The sequence below is a fragment of the Microcaecilia unicolor genome, chromosome 11, assembly GCF_901765095.1.
Source record: "Microcaecilia unicolor chromosome 11, aMicUni1.1, whole genome shotgun sequence".
NCBI classification, from domain to species: domain Eukaryota; kingdom Metazoa; phylum Chordata; class Amphibia; order Gymnophiona; family Siphonopidae; genus Microcaecilia; species Microcaecilia unicolor.
The window spans coordinates 16097809-16118638 of record NC_044041.1 but is presented as its reverse complement, the minus strand read 5'-3'; the positions used below and the strand labels follow the sequence as shown (position 1 = coordinate 16118638).

Here is a 20830-nt window from a genome sequence, read left to right as displayed (position 1 = left end):
TCAAGGCTTGAAGGCTTCACTTTCTCACACATACACACTCACTCTCTGTCTCTCACATACACTCTCTCTCACACACTCTCTCTCTCACACACAGACTCACACACACACTCTGTCTCTCACACACTCTCTCTCTCTCTCTGACACAAACACACACACACACACACACTGTCTGTCTGTCTCTCTCTCTCACTCATTCTCTCTCACATACACACTCCATCTCTCACCCACACACTCTCTCCTAACATACACACTCCAAGGAAAGGGGGGCATGGAACACGCTGGGGAGGAGAGGGAGGGGGGCATGGAACTTGGAGGGAAGGGAGGGCCAAGGACTCGGAGGGGAGGAGAGAGAGGGAGGGAGGAGAGGAGAGAGAAGGAGAGGAGAGGAGAGGGAGGGAGGGAGGGAGGGGGGCCTGCACCTCGGACTGAAGGGGGGGCTTGGAACTCGGAGGGGAGGAGAGGGAGGGAGGGAAGGAGGGGGTCATGAAACTCAGAGCCCCACACACACACACTCACTCTCTGTCTCTCACATACACTCCTCTCACACACTCTATCTCTCTCTCTCACACACTCACTCTCACACACACATACACTCTGTCTCTCACACACTCTCTCTCTCTCTGACACAAACACACACACACTCTGTCTCTCATTCTCTCTCTCACTCACACACACACACACACACACACACACACACACTCTCTCTCACACACACACTCTCTCTCTCTCTCTCTCTCTCTCTCTCTCTCAAACATACACACTCCGAGGAAAACCTTGCTAGTGCCCGTTTCATTTGTGTCAGAAACGGGCCTGTTTTACTAGTCATTTTAATAATACATCCTTAATATCATTGGCACCTTTTCCATTGTTTGCTAAAATTGACCCCTACACACCAACTCTGCCTTGTCATAGATTCTGTGACTGGTTGCGAGGGGGCCTGGCTATTGTGGGGTGAGTCCCTCAGTGACCACCCCATCCCTGAAGGGTGGCCTGGCATTTGAGTACTGGCACCTTTTTCGCTAGAAAAAAACCACGCTGTGTACAACGAACATTTATACGCAATAGTTTACACTCAAATAAACATCCTAAGTTCTATTGTGTGATGAGGAGGTCACCATTGAGGATATTACGCTCTTCTCAAAAATGGCTCCTTCAGTTGCCTGGTTTTGACATTATAAAGTTGTCTCCTACCAGAAAGCAAGCTTTCTCTTATATTGGAACTAGCCGATGAGCCCGTAAAAACGGGCTAGTATAGGAAAGGGGGGGGGGTTGAAAGCCCCTTCCCGTCGCCGCTGCAAGGCCCCCCCGCCGCCGAGCTCACACCCCCCCCCCCCGAGTCGCCGCCACCACCACCCCTCCATCCGGCCCGGGCCCTCGCTCTGCTATTGAAACAGCGAGGGAATGCAGCACACAGCTCTGCTGAGCTGCCGTCGGCCTTCCTTCTTCTTGTCTGCCTGTGTCCCGCCCTCGTGTGATGTAACGTTGTCGAGGGCGGGACACAGGCAGAGAAGAAGAAGGAAGGACGGCAGCTCAGCAGAGCAGAGCTGTGTGTTGCGTTCCCTCGCTGTTTCAATAGCGGAGCGAGGGCCCGGGCCGGATGGAGGGGTGGTGGTGGCGGCGACTCGGGGGGGGGGTGCGAGCTTGGCAGCGGGGGGGCCTTGCAGCGGCGACGGGAAGGGGCTTTCAACCCCCCCCTTTCCTGGGGGAGTACGGGGAGGTGATCCCCAATTCCCTCCAGTGGTCATCTGGTCAGTTCGGACACCTTTTTGAGGCTTGGTTCTGAAAATAAATGGACCAAGCAAAGTCGGCCAAATGCTCGTCAGGGCCGCCCTTCTTTTCTCCATTATCGGTCGAGGGCGCCCATGTGTTAACCACGCCCCTGTCCCGCCTTCGCTATGCCTCCGACACGCCCCCCTTAAACTTTCACCGCTCCTGCGACGGACTGCAGTTGAGGGCGGCCAAAATCGGCTTTCGATTATGCCGATTTGGCCGCACCTGAGAGATGGGCGCCCATCTCCTGATTTGTGTCAGAAGACGGGTGACCTTCTCCTTCGAAAATAAGCAGGATGGGCATAGGCGGTCGGTGGCCAAACTGTTTGGGGAGGCTAAAGGGGGCGGGGTTAGGGGTGGGGCCAGGGGTGGAGCTTAAATCCATAATTGTCTGATAACACACAGAAAAAAATAAATAAAAATAAAAGTCACAATTAATACCTTTTATTAAATTTAGATATTAGCTATGTATCATATGTCAAAAAATAAAGTGGTTGCTCAAAGCATATTCTAAGCACAATCGCTCAACTGCAAAACACTATGCACAACTTTGTGCAAAAACACACTCTGAACCTTACTGTACCATAAATATTACACTGGGCAGAACCTAATACACCAATATACCACCCATACGGAAAATGCAGACCGTCAACAATATGAAACAAGGATCATAATATCACAATTCTCATGTAGAGCCACAAAACACCCTAATTCATGTTTAATGTGGGATAAAATGCCATAAATAAGTAAATAAATATAAACTTTTAATGTTGAGCACCTGATTCTCAAAGTAGACATATTCCAAACACTATAATGAAAATAAAATGATCTTTTCTACCTTTGTCTGGTGACTTTGTTTTTCTGATCATGCTGGCCCAGTATCCGATTCTGCTGCTATCTGTCCTCTTAACTCCATTTCCAGGGCTTCCTTTCCATTTATTTCTTCACTTTCCTCCTTTCTTCTTCATTTCTTGCCCTACATCCGTAAGTAAAAGCTGGGTCCTCTGCAGACTTGACTGTCCAGTGGATCCAACTTCTGCCTATTTTCTTCCTCCATGTGCAGTTTTTCTCTCTTCCTTTTCCCTCATCTCATCTCCTTCCTCACTCTTCCCTCCCCTCCATCCATGTCCTGCAACCCTCTCTCCCCTCCATCCACCCATGTCCAGCAACCTTCCTTATGTACAGTGCAAAATATACAGATAGCAGATTTTAATTCCCAAAGCTGACAAATTTCAATCAATAAATGGAAAATAAAATTATTTTTCTACCTTTATGCCTGGTAATGCTATTTTTCTAAGCATAGTAGTCTCATTCTCTCTCTGTATCCCTTAGATCACTGTCCAGGGCCTCCTGTTCATTTGCTATGTTATATTTTCTCAATTTCTTCCACTCAGACATTGATTTTTTTTTTTCATGCTCATCTTCCCCCAATACATTTTTTGCCTCTCAAACTTTATCCCTCTTTCTCATCCTCCAGTCTTCCAGTTCCCTCTTTTTACTGCTTCTATAGCTCTGCATCTCTTTCCCCACCCATTTCTAACATCTCCCCTCTCTCCTCTTTCCTTTCCATTGATGCCAAGCATCTCTCCTTTCTTCCCTTCCTTCTTGCCCAGCATCTTTTCCTGGTTTTCTCTTCCCCCTTCCTTCTTGCCCAGCATCTCTTCCTGGTTTTCTCTTCCACCTTCCTTCCTAACCAGCAATGCCAGCATCTCCCTGATTTCTCTTTCCACCTTCCCTCCTCTGCAGCACCACCCCCTGATCTTTCCTCCCACCTTCACTCCTCTGTGCCCAGCATGTCACCCTAATCACCCTTTTTCTACCCTCTTCCATGCCCAGCATGAACCCCCCATTTCCTTTCTCACATTTCTCCATGCCCAGCATGTCCCACAATTTCCATTTCCTTCTTCCTTTTTCCCAATCTTTCCTCCCACCTTCCTCTGTATCCTGATCTCCCATTTCCACTTTCCTCCTTGCCCACATGCCCAGTATGTTCCGTTAATCTCCCTTTCCACCTTTCTCCATGCACAGCATGTCCCTCGATCTCGCTTCTACTGTCCTCCAGCTCTGAGCTTGCAGCGACTCTTCTCTCCCCTGCCATCCGTGGCTTTCGCTCCCCCCCCCCCCAATCCGCTCCGTGTTATTAAAGCCTGAGGCTGAGGCGTTCTCCTCCGATGCGGCGATGCACATAGCCAGCCTGATTCTGCCTGCGTCGGAGCCTCTCTCTCTCAGACGCGTCCCACCTCTGCGTACGACAGGAAGTTGAATTTGAGGAGGCGGGATGCGTCTGAGAGAGAGAGGCTCCGACGCAGGCAGAATCAGGCTGGCTATGTGCATCGCCGGCATCAGAGGGAGAACGCCTCAGGCCGACCGGAGACGGAGTGACCACGCCAGGCGAATGGATGGGTGAGTGAGAGTGGGAGGGGGTGTGTGGAGGTGCAAGACTCGCGCGGGAGGGGGGAGGAGGCAGACACCGCCGGTCACTGCAGCATTTTGGCGCTTAGGCACCATCTCTTTTAAAGAGCAGCCAAGGGAAGGCCACGATTGGGCTGGGGAGGCTTAGCCTCCCCAAGCCTCTTATACGGGGCGCCTATGAGGATGGGCACTGATGTATTTAGCAGTTTATCAAATTATTCAATCCAATCCAATTCACTGTGACTTACGTCATTTCTAGGGGAGGCAACGGACTGAGATTTTGCAGCAGTCACGTCTCATGGCGCACTATTTCATTCCCAAGCATAGTAGGAGGGCTTCTGGTGGGGAAAGTGAAAAGGAAATATTGTTTATAGTTTTGTTTTTGTTACATTTGTACCCTGCGCTTTCCCACTCATGGCAGGCTCAATGCGGCTTACATGGGGCAATGGAGGGTTAAGTGACTTGCCCAGAGTCACAAGGAGCTGCCTGTGCCTGAAGTGGGAATTGAACTCACTTCCTCAGGATCAAAGTCCACCACTCTAACCACTAGGCCACTCCTCCACCAAGAAAGGGATCTCGGCGTCGTTGTTGATGATACGTTGAAACCTTCTGCTCAGTGTGCTGCGGTGGCTAAGAAAGCAAATAGAATGTTAGGTATTATTAGGAAAGAAATGGAAAACAAAAATGAGGATGTTATAATACCTTTGTATCGCTCCATGGTGCGACCGCACCTCGAATATTGTGTTCAATTCTGGTCACCGCATCTCAAAAAATATATAATGGAATTAGAAAAGGTACAGAGGGGATGGGACAACTTCCCTATTAGGAAAGGCTAAAGCGGCTAGGGCTCTTCAGCTTGGAGAAAAGACAGCTGAGGGGAGATACAATAGAGGTCTATAAAAAAATGAGTGTAGTGGAACGGGTAGACGTGAATCGTTTGTTTACTCTTTCCAAAAATACCAGGACTAGGGGGCATGTGATGAAGCTACAAAGTAGTAAATTTAATATGAATTGGAGAAAATGTTTCTTCATTCAACTTGTAAATAAACTCTGGAATTTGTTGCCAGAGAATGTGGTAAAAGTAGTTAGCTTAGCAGGGTTTAAAAAAGGTCTGGATGACTTCCTAAAGGGGAAAATCCACTGCTTATTTCTGAGATAAGCAGCATAAAATGTGTTGAACGTTTTTGGGATCTTGCCAGGTATATGTGACATGGATTGGCCACTGTTGGAAACAGAATGCTGGGCTTAATGGACCTTTGGTCTGTCCCAGTGTGGCAATACTGATGTACTTATGTAGGTTTATGTACAGGTAGTGAATGAGCTAAAAATGCTTTTGCATGTCGGAAGCTAGCTGTAGTGTGCAATGGTTTCTGAATTATTCTTTCCTCTCCCTCTGTGTGTGGATTATAGGGTGGCAGTGTGTTCACCATTATCACCCGGACTGAGAGCACTACATTACAGACACTTCGGACATGCCCCGAGGTAAGCGGATGCTCATAGGGGAGTGTTCTAGAAGGAAGGGGCCAGATTTTAAGAATGTTCCTATAGCATCACCATGGGATTCTCATGTGAAAGGGCCCTGCGTATTCGGGGGCTACAGTTTGATATCTCATTGCTTAGGGCTCATAATGGTGTTATTTTAATTATTTGAGTTTATTTTTTTCTCTCTCTGTGTGTGTGTGTCTCTCTCTCTCTCTCTCTCTCTCTCTCTCACTTACACCTCCCTCTGCATCTCTCCATCTTCTTCCTTCTCTTTCAGAGCAGCAGTGCTCCTGGTTCCAATTGCAGCTCCAGTGGCGACTGCCCCAACGGAGAAATGCACATGCTGGGCAATGGTAAGTTTCAGGTTATAATGCCCCCGCTCCCAGGTAAGGACGAGGGCCGAACCAGGGATGAGAGGGGGGAGGCAAGGAAGAGAGGGAAGAGGAAGGGAAGCAGAGGCAAAGAATGAAAATCATTGGTAATGGGAAGCGAAAGCGATGAGTTATTGAACTCCTGGACAAGGGTGGGGGCTGTGCAGGACAGTAATGAATGCGGATATTTGGCAATGACAAAAGACAAGTTATGGAGAACTGAACTTACCTGTTTATTAAAGCTATGTTTAGCATTGATTCCTCATAAGAACATGAGTAGCCATTCAGGGTCAGACCAATGGTCCATCTAGCCCAGTATCTGTCACGTTTTCCAAAATGCAGGAACTAGGATTGTGAGCCCTTGGGCCACTGGCAAAACCACCCCACACAGGGATAAGGCAGAACTCTGACAGGACCAGCTAGACTTCACCTGCACTTGACCACCGTTCCTCAGGAGTTGAGCCCCTGGGTGCAGGTGGCCGGCAGGACTTGCCAGACAGGGCCGGAACTGGATACCAGCAGGATACACTCAGGGACTAGAGCACACAGGGAGGCTAGGCAGAAAACTAGACTAGGACTCTCAGACAGACAAGGGACAGAACTGAGCAAGCAGCCACTGAAACAGGGAAGAAACACTGATAGACAGGAGACAGAACTAGAAGCTGCCAGGCAGCCACTGAACAAGAAACATAGACAACCTAAGAACTACACACCGAACTACAAACAAGAAACAAGACTGGGAAACAAGCAATACAGTAAACAAGCAGTACAGAACACAAAGCTACACAAAGACTAAACTAGAATCAGGCAAGAATACAGACTATAAACTGGACTAGGCAGAAGTGCAACAAGCACCAACAAACCAGGGCCTTAGGCGATGCAAAGGCAAAGCAGAGAGTTTCCAAATGGCTAATAAGCCCAACAGCAGCTGAGACTCACTGCAGCAATCACCAGGCAGCTACGGGTGCTGTGCAGGCTCAAACAAGACAAGCAAGTCTGGCAGACCGGAAGATCCGGACTGGACTGGTCTGAAGTCTGGAATGGGAAACAGCACACAGGCAATCCAATGCAGCCACCATGTCTGGCCACCAGAGAGCAAGAGGAACACAAACCAAAACACAGGCAGAAAGCATACTGAAGCACAGAGAGGCTTAACACACACAGGTGCAGTATAGTGGAGTAATCAGAGCCATGCTGGAAGCAGCCAGCACACAGAGACAGAGACAGAACTAACTCAGGAAGAACAGACAGAAGCCAGCTCAAAAGCTGACCGCAAGAAATAAGGTGAGCCTGAGAGAGGTCACGACCACAATCTTGACAGTATCCTTGCTTCCAGCAGTGGCTAATCCAGGACGTCAGATTCAGAAACAGAACAAAGGAAGAAGAGAACCTCGGCTGGCGGGGGTTGGGGTCCCCCGCCAGCAAAGGTAGCAGATGGCGACAGCAGGTTGGTGGTGGGAGGGGGAGTCGAGAGGGTCGTCAGCAGGGAGGGTCCAGGGCCAAATCTACAGGGGCCCAGGCCCCCGTGGCCCCACGTAGCTATGACCCTGATCCTATGTACTAAGTAACCCAAGAAATCAGATACTGTTTTCATCTCCACCTCCATGAACTCACCACCGTTTTCATGAAGAAGTATTTCCTCAGGTTACTTTTGAGTCTATCTCCTTTCAGCACTTAACCGGCCAAGGTCACCGCGTAGAAGGTCAGTCCTATCTTTATGTTGTATCCCATAGCCGGTTAAGTGCTGAATATTACACTTAGCCGATTATGTTGTAGCCAACTCTGCAAACCCAGAAATTCAATGCCAGAGCCCAGCATTGAAGGAGTCTTTTACAAAGCGTCGGTAAGCCCAACACAGGCTTACCGAATGCTAAATCGGGACTACCGCTGGCCCAACACAGCCACTGGCAGCAGTTCCGCCCTGATTATGTGCCATTTCTGGGGGAGAAAGAAAACCCCTGGAAATGGCTTGCACAGCAGTAACCCCACGGTAATCAATCATTGCCGCGCTCTGCACAATTAGTCAGGATACCAAGGGAGCCCTTATAAGGGCTTCCCACCGCATGGCCACAGGGTAAGAGTTCTCTTATTGAACGGCCATGTTTGTCTGGGGGCTTTTTACCCGCTGCGGTTAAAAAGGACCCTGGCATGCGGGAAAAACGGCCTCCGCCGCTAGCTCAGGGCCCTTTTTCCCGCAGCTTGGTAACAGGGACCCCTGGATTTCCAGGCATAACGCCAGCGCCAATCAGCAAAACGCTGAACACCGCCTGCTGAATATCGACCCCTCCCTTAATTGTTCTGAGCCAGAATGGACCCTTTCTGTATATAAAGTATTTTTGCTGTTTCAAGTTCTGAGTTTTTTTGATATACTGCACATCAACCAAGTTACTATCAACCCTACGTTATCAACCAAGTTATCAACCCTACGTCAAGCCCCCTCCCTGCCCATCTTCAAGTCTCTGCTTAAAACCCACCTCTTCAATGCTGCCTTCGGCACCTAACTCTTACCTTCAGGATATCTGGACTGCCCCAAATTGACTGCCCCCATCGTATCGTCTACTCACTTGTCCTTTAGATTGTAAGCTCTCTGAGCAGGGCCTGTCCTTTTATGTTAAATTGTACAGCGCTGCATAACCCTAGCAGCGCTTTAGAAATGTTAAGTAGTAGTAGTAGTAGTAGTACTATGCGATTTGTAAAACATAATATATAATACAGTGAAAATAAATAATATTTACAGAGCATGAGTAAAGTTACACAAGCAGCATAAAACAATAGGGATTTACAGCAAAAACCAAAAAAGAGTGACAAGAGATCATAATGAACACAAAGACAAAACAAAGGAGCAGGAAGGACATGGTTACACAAGCAACACAAAGGACAAAACAACATGATAAAGATCACAAGACTCCATTGTGCAGCCGTAGTTCAAGCCTCCCATTCCAGACCTCCACCCCCATGTGTACTTAGCCCAACACAAGCTGTCACCAAGGTCCACATACATCACCCAGAATTTATGCCTGCTGAATGACATCTGTCGTAACATTTGTTGGGTGTTGAGTCCTTTGACAAAATGCTCATTTATACAATCGTATTCGGTTTAATTAAACAGGTTTTAAGATGAAGGGAAGGTCCGTGAGGCCGTGCAGATGCTGAATCTAGTCTGTCTAACATTCCCCCTTTCAGGACAGAAGACGGGACGCTGTGTACATTTAGATAACAAAACCGAAAGAACCTGTGAAATCTTTGGATGGTGTCCAGTGGAGGATAGATCTGTCCTGAGGTAACAAACTTGTCAAACGTGCTGCTACCCTCACCTGAGACAAGTATAAGGAGTCAGAGGAGTATCTATCACCTCTACACCCAGCTCCTAGTCTCAACCCCGCTGCTACATTTCTGTAGCAGCGGAGTTGAGACTAGGAGCTGGGTGTAGAGGTGATAAATAGTAGTAGTAGTAGTATACTAAGTCTATTCTTCGCCATAGCCTAGTGGTTAGTGCAGCGGACTTTGATCCTGGTGAATTGGGTTCATTTCCCACTGCAGCTCCTTCTGACTCTGAGCAAGTCACTTAACCCTCCATTGCCCCAGGTACAAAATTAGATTGTGAGCCCTCCTGGGACAGAGAAATATCCAGAGTAACTGAATGTAACTCACCTTGAGCTACTACTGAAAAAGGTGTGAGCAAAATCTAAATAAATCATAATAATAAGCACCTGTATATACTATGTAAACTGCTTTGAATGTAGTTGTAAAAACCACAGGAAGGAAGTATATCAAGTCCCATTTCCTTTTCCCTAGTTGTGATTCTACATGGAATGTTGCTACTATTAGAGATTCTACATGGAATGTTGCTATTATTTGAGATTCTGTTGCTACTATTGAGATTCTACATGGAATGTTGCTAGTGGAGGAGTAGCCTAGTGGTTAGTGCAGCGGACTTTGATCCTGAGGAACTGGGTTTGATTCCCACTGCAGCTCCTTGTGACTCTGGGCAAGTCACTTAACCCTCCATTGCCCCAGGTACAATATAAGCACCTGTATATACTATGTAAACTGCTTTGAATGTAGTTGTAAAAACCACAGGAAGGAAGTATATCAAGTCCCATTTCCTTTTCCCTATTTGAGATTCTACATGGAATGTTGCTACTATTAGAGATTCTACATGGACTATTGCTACTATTTGAGGTTCTGTTGCTACTGTTTGAGATTCTACATGGAATGTTGCTACTCTTAGAGATTGTACATGGAATGTTGCTATTATTTGAGGTTCTGTTTCTACTATTTGAGATTCGAGATGGAATGTTGCTAGTGGAGGAGTAGCCTAGTGGTTAGTGCAGTGGACTTTGATCCTGGTGAACTAGGTTTGATTCCCACTGTAACTCCCTGTGACTCTGGGCAAGTCACTTAACCCTCCATTGCCCCAGGTACAATATAAGTACCTGTATATACTATGTAAACTGCTTTGAATGTAGTTGCAAAAACCACAGAAAGGCAGTATATCATTTCCCTTTCCCTTCCATTCTCCTAGACGATTTGTAGCATGTCCTGCACTTCTCTTCCTTATATACCCAACTTATTTTCTACCCTTGTGTTACTGCTACTACTATGTATTATTTCTATAACGCTTCTAGACATACGCAGCACTGCTCATATCCTTTCCTTGTCCTCTGTATTGCTCTGGTAATTGCAGCTCTGACTTTCCTCTTCTGTAGCTTCACAGAGAGTAGGTACCAGTTCTGCCTCCAGAGCCGGTCTTAGCAGGTGCGGGTCCCTATGCAAACCAATTTGGTGGGGCCTCATCCTAGCCACGCCCCCACCCTAGCCACGCCCCCACCCTAGCTCTGCCCCCACCCTAGCTCCACCCCATTGATAAGATTATTCCATTTTTAGAACATTTTTTTATTTATGAAATTTCAAATAAAGACAAATGAAGCTAAACTTGTACAAAAAAACTGATTGAAATAATAAGCACAATGCTATCATGAAACCTCCCCTCCCCAGAAATTATTCAGTTCAAGTCCACTACAATTAGTAGTTCCAATTCTCATAACAAAGGAGAATAAAGGAAAAATATTAAGAAAAGATCCAGTACTTTCAAATTCGGGAGCTGACGGCGGGCTCAGCGGGCCCAAGCCGGGGGTGGGCACCGCGCCGGTGGTGGTGGGAGCGGAGCGGCCGAGCCACGGGAATGGGGATCATCTCAGGCGACTAAGGCGAGCAGCAGCAGAGGTCGGAGCGGAGGCATGAGCGAGGCAGAGTTGAGGCGCTCCGCGCGGGGCCCTATGCAGTCGCCTTGGTCGCCTCTGCCTAAGACCGGCCCTGTCTGCCTCATACTCATTTTCTTGCTCTTCCTTGTTCTCTACCTGCTCCTTAGCACCCAGAAACCTTCCTTTCCATCTCCCTGTCTTTCTTCGTTCATACCCTCTTTTTTTTTTTCTTTTTTTTTTTTTTTTTAATCATTTATTTATAATTTTTTCATTTTACAAGGATCACTTGCAAAACAGTAAAACAGAGATGATTGTACATTAAAACAATATTAGAAGAAAAAAACAATCTCAACAAGATAAATGGATTTTATACAATCTTTCTCTTTCTTAGACCACAAAATAAATAGGGAGAGTGAAACAAGACAAGGAGATCAATTTAAGCAACAGCAAACAAAGAAAACGTGGTATTAACCCGATTATCCCCAGTTATTATTTATCTAAATCATTATTCCACATTGATCATCTGGTTGGTTTCTTCAAGACCACAACGGTGCATAGTCCATCAATTTCATTGGAAACATACTTATTGTCCAATATTAGTGAAAGTAATACACCTGATTTCATTTTTTTTCCCTTTTAAAACCAGAAATTGTTTAACAATACAAACCCTTGAATCTCCAATCCAATTCCCGCTGATTAAAGTAATCCCAGTTTCACAGGCTTCACTCCTTTTGAATTAATATATTAAGAGGAATCATTTCAGAGGAAAAAAAACATTAGGAGTCATACCCGGAACTCTGGGAAAACAACAATCTCGATATTAATCATCTATAACAATATTCATTTTGTTCAAATTTTTCTGGTCTTTTATCATTTTCAAATCTTAACCGTTTCCTACTTCAGTAGAACTTCATTTGCTGTATATTCCGTTCATACCCTCTTACCTTGACCTTCATCATCTGCCAACTCTACCTTTGTCTTATTGGACACCCTCCTTTCACCAATAATTGTAACAACCCAGGGAAAGAGAGGAGACCTGGGCTTTGGGTAGGCGAGAAACCCCATCAATCATCACAAATCCCTTCTGTGTTTGGAAGTTAAGGTTCACATTAGCTTGAGGGGGGGGTTTCATAAGTTTGGCTGAGTTTTGGGTTTGGGTTCTCTAGGGCAGTTTTTCAGTTATAAAATGATAGCTTGTCTCTTTCTCTCATTTTTGTTATTTGCAGTGAGTCTCTTCAGAAATTTGTCCCAGAGTTCACCATTTTAATCAAGAACAACATCCACTTTCCTCAGTTTCGATTCTCCAAGTAAGGATCATCCATAATTAGTAATCGTTGACCTCTTCCAGAACGAAATTACTCTATGTCATTCAAAATCAGTAGACCTTACAGTGTAACCTTATTAGTAACTCTATGAAATTTATTTCTTAACAGTGCCGTAGCGAGGGCGGCTGACACCCGGGGTGGGTCGCCGCTGCACACCCCCCCATGGGTGCAGCACAGCGCACCCCCCCCTCGGCGCGTGCACTCCCCCCCCGGAGCGCTTACCACTACCATAGAAAATGGGGCAGGCGGGCGGGAGGGCCATTCCGCCCAGAGTGCACGTTGCTGGGAGCTGCGTCGGCTCCGCTGGTTCCCTGCTCTCTCTGCCCCGGAACAGGAAGTAACCTGTTCCGGGGCAGAGAGAGCAGGGAACCAGCAGAGCCGACATTGCCCCAGCGGCGTGCACCCGGGGCAGACCGCCCCACCTCCCCCCCTTCCTATGCCACTGTTTCTTAACAAGACACATTTGGTAATCCAAAATCATAAAGTCCTTTATTCCAAGGAGATTTTTTTTTTCAGTGAACTCATTCATCAGTGACTGGGTAGATGTGTGTAGTATGATGTATTTTCTACTTGATTGTTAAGGGTATGTATGCTGTACTACTTGCAAAGTGAGTGAATTGCATACTAAGTGCATTGTAATATGTTCAAAATTGTTGCACAATCATTGTGCATCGCGTGATTTTGGCAGTGATGAAAATGTGTGTTTTCTCTTTGCCTGTGTGAGCTGACATAACTGCTCTAACATTATAATAACGTATTATGAATGCTGTATGCATGAGTTTTTGGATGTAGCAGATGCGCTTAATTTGTATTTCACAATCTGTGTATTATACAGGGCAACTGTCGGCTCATTTCTGGACTGGCTGAGGTATACTCAAAGTCATTCCGCATCCGAGGGGTCTTGTGGTTCACCCAGGGTGCAGCTCTGGTACAATTCCAAATATGACTTACATTTTTGAGTCACAAAAGTGGAGAAACTGGATCAGCTACAGGAGGACAAGTGAAAAACAACAAGTAGCGTGTTCAACACGACACTTCCAAAAACACCAGGCAGGCGAGAGGTAAAAAGTGATTCTTTATTAATAAATAAGACTCGACACGGAGCCGTGTTTCGGCGAACAACGCCTGCCTCAAGAGTCTATAAATTAAAATAAGATGCATAATTTCAGTACATAAAAACATGTTGTAAAAATGTATAAAATAACAAGAGCATAAGAACATAAATGTCACGTTTTCAAAGCTGGAACTAGGTTTGTGAGCCCTTGGGCCACTGCCGAGGAGCGGCAGTGGCAGGCAAAACCACCCCACACCGAAGACTAGGCAGAACAGGACTGGAACCCCGGACTGGAGTTGCAGCAGAGGCAAACAAGCAGGAATAAGCAGAGCAGGCACACTTAAACTTTACCTGCACTTGGCCGCCTTTCACCAGGAGTTGAGCCCCTGACTGCAGGTGGCCGGCAGGACTTACTGGGCAAGGCAGGACTGGAAACCCACTAGGCTGAACCAGGACTGAGGATCAGAGGGGAAAGGAGCATACAGGGGCCGCAGGGCAAGGAAGGGAAAGCTAAAGGGCAGGACTGAAAGCTGCAAGCAGCCACTCAAACAGGGAACAAAACACAGATAACAAGACACAGAACTGAAAGCTGCAGAGCAGCCACAAAGACACAAACAGACAAAGACTAAACACAAAACTATAACCCAGAGACAGGGCTAGCAAACAAACAGCAACCTAATCTAAACTGCACACAGCCTAACTAGAAACAAACAAGAATCTCAGGCAAGAACTTAAACAGAAGTGTAACAAGCACCAACATACCAGGGCCTAAGGCGATGCAAAGGCAAAGGCAGAGAATTTCCAACTGACTAATGAGCCCCGCAGCAGCTGAGGCTCAGCTCCAGCAATCACCAGGCAACTATGGGTGCTGTGTAGGTTCAATCCAAGCAAGCAAGTCTGACAGCCCGGAAGATCCGGACCGGACTGGGCTGAAATCTGGAACGGGTGACAATAACCAGACAGTCCATTGCAGCCACCAGGTCTGGCCACCAGGTGGCGAGAGGAAGGAGAGCACGAAACATGGGCACAACCGTGACAATAAAAAAGATACATATACTTTAAGGTGCTAATTATTAAATTGTAAAAATTATACAAATATGAAGCACATAAAAAGGGGATAAATATTTATTTATATTTTGTTACATTTGTACCCCGCGCTTTCCCACTCATGACAGGCTCAATGTGGCTTACATGGGGCAATGGAGGGTTAAGTGACTTGCCCAGAGTCACAAGGAGCAGCCTGTGCCTGAAGTGGGAATCAAACTCAGTTCCTCAGTTCCCCAGGACCAAAGTCCACCACCCTAACCACTAGGCCACTCTTCCACTGTTGCTACTATTTGAGATTCTACATAGAATGTTGCTAGAAGTCGGCCCTTGCAGATCACCAATGTGGCCTCGCAGGCTTGCACGTACGTGCAGGACGTCAGACTCACAGAAACAGAAGCCTGCACAGCCTTCTACATGGAATGTTGCTAGTGGAATAGCAACATTCCATGTAGAATCTCCAATAGTAGCAACATTCCATGTAGAATCTCCAATAGTATCTATTTTATTTTTGTTACATTTGTACCCTGCGCTTTCCCACTCATGGCAGGCTCAATGCGGCTTACATGGGGCAATGGAGGGTTAAGTGACTTGCCCAGAGTCACAAGGAGCTGCCTGTGCCTGAAGTGGGAATCGAACTTAGTTCCTCAGTTCCCCAGGACCAAAGTCCACCACCCTAACCACTAGGCCACTCCTCCACTGTTGCTACTATTTGAGATTCTACATGGAATGTTTGCTATTCCACCAGCAACATTCCATGTAGAAGTCGGCCCTCGCAGATCACCAATGTGGCCGCGCAGGCTTCTGCTTCTGTGAGTACGTGCAGGACGTCAGACTCACAGAAACAGAAGCCTGCACAGCCTTCTACATGGAATGTTGCTAGTGGAATAGCAACATTCCATGTAGAATCTCCAATAGTAGCAACATTCCATGTAGAATCTCCAATAGTATCTATTTTATTTTTGTTACATTTGTACCCTGCGCTTTCCCACTCATGGCAGGCTCAATGCGGCTTACATGGGGCAATGGAGGGTTAAGTGACTTGCCCAGAGTCACAAGGAGCTGCCTGTGCCTGAAGTGGGAATCGAACTTAGTTCCTCAGTTCCCCAGGACCAAAGTCCACCACCCTAACCACTAGGCCACTCCTCCACTGTTGCTACTATTTGAGATTCTACATGGAATGTTTGCTATTCCACCAGCAACATTCCATGTAGAAGTCGGCCCTCGCAGATCACCAATGTGGCCGCGCAGGCTTCTGCTTCTGTGAGTACGTGCAGGACGTCAGACTCACAGAAACAGAAGCCTGCGCAGCCTTCTACATGGAATGTTGCTAGTGGAATAGCAACGTTCCATGTAGAATCTCCAATAGTAGCAACATTCCATGTAGAATCTCCAATAGTATCTATTTTATTTTTGTTACATTTGTACCCTGCGCTTTCACACTCATGGCAGGCTCAATGCGGCTTACATGGGGCAATGGAGGGTTAAGTGACTTGCCCAGAGTCACAAGGAGCTGCCTGTGCCTGAAGTGGGAATTGAACTCAGTTCCTCAGGACCAAAGTCCACCACCCTAACCACTAGGCCACATTATCCAGGAAGGATGTTTAGTATTATGTTTTTATCTATTGAATATGTCTTAACCTTTTTTTTGATGGTTATATTAACTTGTGTATCTCCTGATTGGCTTTCACATTATATACTACCTCACCCTCCGGGATACATTTCATGTAATATACATCCTCCTTGGATGATGTTTTTTTTTTACCCCCTTTTTACGTGCTTCATATTTATATAATTTTACAATTTATATTTCAACGATTTTTATTGATGAATTCACATGTTAAACATTTCCATATCAAACAGTATAGATCTGGTAACAAACAATGCTATCTTGTACTAATGAACCTGAAACTTCTATCATCAAAGTTTTTATCAATCTTTTGTCCCCTATCCCTTCCCTCCTTTCTTCTTATATATTTGTGAACGTATGCATGTACAATTACAGGCCAAATGCCTAACGATTAACAATAAACTTATATATTAAACTCCAATCATTATGTCTCGTGCTTTACTCTGTGTAATATTGCCTTGTCTATATCCCAACAGTATTTGTAGATGAGTCCTCAATGTATTCTTCCATAGGATTACACTCCTAGCTAATAATACACAAGTCCCTCCTATATGCGAGGACTATTGCCCTTTCGAAAGCTTTGCCCCCTCCCCCCCCCCACCTCCCTCCCCCTCTACTCTTATGAAACCTTCTTCATACTTCATGGTTTAGCTTCCTCTACCTCTCCGAATGCTGCGACTACCAGAGTGTGGGTTATTGTCTGCTACCCCATTTGGCACTTTGCAGCTCTTTCTGTGGCGGTCCTCCCTATCTGTGCATTCCTCCACCAGCCTCCCCCAATCTAAAGTTACTTAAACTCCCATATAATTTTACAATTTAATAATTAGCACCTTAATGTATATGTATCTTTTTTACCTTCTTATTCTCTTGTTATTTTACACATTTTTACAACATGTTTTCGTGTACTGAAATTATGCATCTTATTTTAATTTATAGACTCCTGAAGCAGGCGCTGTTCGCCAAAACACAGCTCCTTGTCGAGTCTTATTCGTTAATAAAGAATCACTTTTTACCTCTCGCCTCCCTGGTGTTTTCGGAAGTGTCGTGTGGATCACGCTACTTTTTGTTTTTCATTTACATTTTTGAGTGAAATGGCTACAGTGGAGGGAGGACCCCAGGACCACCATCTAGCCACTGAGAAAGCTAATATGTGGCTCGGTGATAGTGGACGGCTAAATCAGCAAATGTGTATTGCACAGTGTGTAAAAGATACGCTGGTTTTGTGTCTCTTCAGAGGGAACATCGAGGAGAACAAGGACGACTATTTGAAAATGTGCAGTTTTCACCCGGTCACTGATCTTTATTGTCCCATCTTCAAACTGGGCTTCATTGTCCAAGAAGCTGGAGAGAACTTCACCGAACTAGCCGAGAAGGTAATCACAGTCAAACAGGGAGCCAGCAACCAACGTAGATCATGATATGGAGAGCAACGATATGACACACGGCATTGTATAACATCCCATCTTACACTGAGAACAGTAATGTCTCACGGCACCTTACAGAAAGACTAATGTAGCACGTTACACATGCATTATAGAAAGAGTAGTAATGTCACGTGGCATCTTACGTGGACAGCAGCAACATCTCAAAGGATCTCTTCAGAGGGAGTGTGAACAAACTACAGTCTATAGTTTCTTACAAGGAAAACAATGACATTTTACATACCAGGGAAAGCCGTAAGATACCGCAAGGCAGTGATGTAGCCACGGATGGGCCGGGTGGGCACAGGCCCACCCAGTAGTAGTACAGCTGTGATGTGGCTGGCGGGCAGTGGCGTTCCTAGGGGGGCTGACACCAGGGGCGGATCGCTGATGCGCCCCGCCCCCCGGGTGCAGCGCCCCCCCCCGAAACAGCGCAACCCCCCCCGGTGAAAGAACCCTCAATCCTCCGGTGAAAGAACCCCCCCCCCCCCGGGTGCACACCGCTGGGGGGGGGGGGTGCCGCACGCCTGCCGGCTCTTCGTTGTCATGCTCCCTCTGCCCCGGAACAGGAAGTAACCTGTTCCGGGGCAAAGGGAGCATGAAAACGAAGAGCCGACAGGCGCGCGGCGTGCACCCAGGGCAGACCGCCCCCACCCCCACCCCCTTGGTACGCCACTGCTGGCGGGGATCCCCAAGTCCTGCCAGTTGAAGATTCCCAGCATCTAACCTAGGGTTACCCCTATGCAGGGCTTTTTTTGAGGGGGTACTTGGGGGTACTGAGTACCGGCACCTTTTCCATTCCCTGCTAAAATTGACCCATGGTCCAGAAGTTTTAATGAAAGAGCTCAGGCTCTACACACTAATTCTACCTTGTCATAGATTCTGTGACTGGTTGCAGGGGGCCTGGCTATTGTGGGGTGGGTTCCTCAGTGATCACCCCACCCCTGAAGGGTGATCTGGCATTTCAGTACCTGCACCTTTTTTGCTAGAAAGAATGCACTGCCCCTATGGCTCCAGAAAAAGGAGGACAGATTGAGCCAGTCTGGGTTTTACTTCCATTGCTTTCAATGGAAGCAAAACCCGGACTGGATCAATGTGTCCTCCTTTTTCTGGAGCCAAACGGTAACCCTAATCTAACCCTAATAAATAAATAAAAATATCTTCCTCACCTCCCCTGCAGGCAATCAGGTCTCTCAACTCCACTCCCCCAACCCCCGCTACCTTATAAAGCTTTCAGTTCTTCACCAGCAGCAAGAAATGGCTCATACCTGCTGCTCGCACCAGTCTCAAGCCCTTCCCTCTGATGTAACTTCCTGTTTCCACATAGACAGGACCACGTTAGAGGGAGGGCTCGGAGCCGGCGTGTGCAATGGCTATGAACCGTCGCTCACTGCTGGCGAAGAACTAAGCTACCGGGGGTTGGAGGAATGGCGTTGAGAGATGCCCAATTGCCTGGGGGTAAGGGGAGGGAGAGAGCTCAGGCCCACCCAAAATTGGGTGTCTGGCTACACCCCTGCCACAGGGCACCTTGCTGGCATAGTTTGTGACAACTTCAAACACATTCTAAAATGAGTATCAAGTATATTTTGCCTTTCTTTTCATTCTCCTTCTACCTCCCTGTGGCTTCATGCTTTCTCCCTGATTCCCAACGTCTTCTTCTGCAGGGTGGAGTTATTGGAGTAGTTATAAACTGGAACTGTAATCTAGACTTGGATTCTTCCCAGTGCAACCCTCAATACTCCTTCCGACGTCTGGACCCCCGCAACAGTAAAGCCTCCTCTGGGTACAATTACAGGTCAGTCAGTTCACCTTGCTTCTCTGTAATATGTTAGGTAGAGTAAACGGATAATGCAGACAAGTTCAAAGGAATGAGACCCTCCTTGGCTAATGGCTTCCTTCCACACACAGCTATCCACCTTCCCCGAAATGATGACCACTGGGCTGAAAACCTGCCTTCTCACTGCACGACAGTCCTCCCTTCCAAAAACACAGAGACCCCATTGTAAAACAGCCTGTCTTCCTGAGACTAGGGTTACCATATGTCCGGATTTACCCTGGACATGTCCTCTTTTTGAGGGCATGTCCGGGCAACCGGGCGGGTTTTGCCAATCTGGACAAACGGGCAGATTGCTAGCCTCCCCTCCCCTTGCTTACTAGTGCCCTGGTGGTCTAGTGACCTCTTCCGCCTTCAGGGCAGGAAAGAGCCCCCTCTTTCCTGCCCGGAACGCTGCCCTGCATGCATCCTTCCTGTTCCTGATCCTCGGCGCCGATTCAAAATGGCCGCCGAGAGTTAAAGTGACCTCACGAGACTTCAACTCTCGGTGGCCATTTTGAGGAGTGGCCTAGTGGTTAGGGTGGTGGACTCTGGTCCTGGGGAAGTGGGGAACTGAGTTTGATTCGCACTTCAGGCACGGGCAGCTCCTTGTGACTCTGGGCAAGTCACTTAACCCTCCATTGCCCCAGGTACAAATAAGTACCTGTATATGTAAGCCGCATTGAGCCTGCCATGAGTGGGAAAGCGCGGGGTACAAATGTAACAAAAAAAAAAACCTGCTAAATTAATATGAATTTTCAGCTAAAAACGAAGGTTCCTAAGGGACTCTTTTACTAAAGATTAGCATCTGCTAAATGCTAAGAAGCCCATCGGTATAAAATGGGTTTTTTAGCATTTAGAGCGTGCAAATTCTGTTAACACACGCTAAGCTTTACTAAAAGGGCCCCTGGGTTTGGCTGAAAATAGGAGCCTCAATTTCTGAATATCAACTCCACGGTTATAAACGTAGGCCTGTGATTCACTTGCCTAGATCTATGAGTCTAGTGCTGAAAATCTGTGCTAAACTCCATTCCCCACCTCCACCCCCACCCCCCAAAAAAATCCATCACTGTCGCCACCTCTCATGCTCCTAAATTTAAGAATTCAGTGAAATTGTGAGTTTACGTTTAGGCAATCAGCCCTAGGAAATTTTCAAACAGGTCAATTTATGAGCATAACTCTCAAAATTAGATCATAAATCATTTGAATATCGGGCCCTTTATTTCTATTGTACCTTGGTAATTAGTTAAAAGACAGGAAGCAGAGCGTAGGGCTAAATGGTCAGTTTTTTCAAAGGAGAGGTG

At 46.8% G+C, this 20830-nt stretch overlaps 1 protein-coding gene across 2 annotated transcripts in view; it reads left to right on the top strand.

Moving 5' to 3' along the window:
• P2RX2 (purinergic receptor P2X 2) overlaps positions 1 to 20830 on the top strand; it is a 52589-nt gene that overhangs the window by 10854 nt on the left and 20905 nt on the right. For both annotated transcript variants that reach the window (XM_030218654.1, XM_030218653.1), the window contains exons 3-8: positions 5593 to 5664; positions 5942 to 6017; positions 9219 to 9315; positions 12466 to 12546; positions 17527 to 17665; positions 19378 to 19508. In XM_030218654.1, coding sequence (XP_030074514.1) covers positions 5593 to 5664; positions 5942 to 6017; positions 9219 to 9315; positions 12466 to 12546; positions 17527 to 17665; positions 19378 to 19508 — 596 coding nt within the window. The remainder of the gene's footprint in view (positions 1 to 5592; positions 5665 to 5941; positions 6018 to 9218; positions 9316 to 12465; positions 12547 to 17526; positions 17666 to 19377; positions 19509 to 20830) is intronic.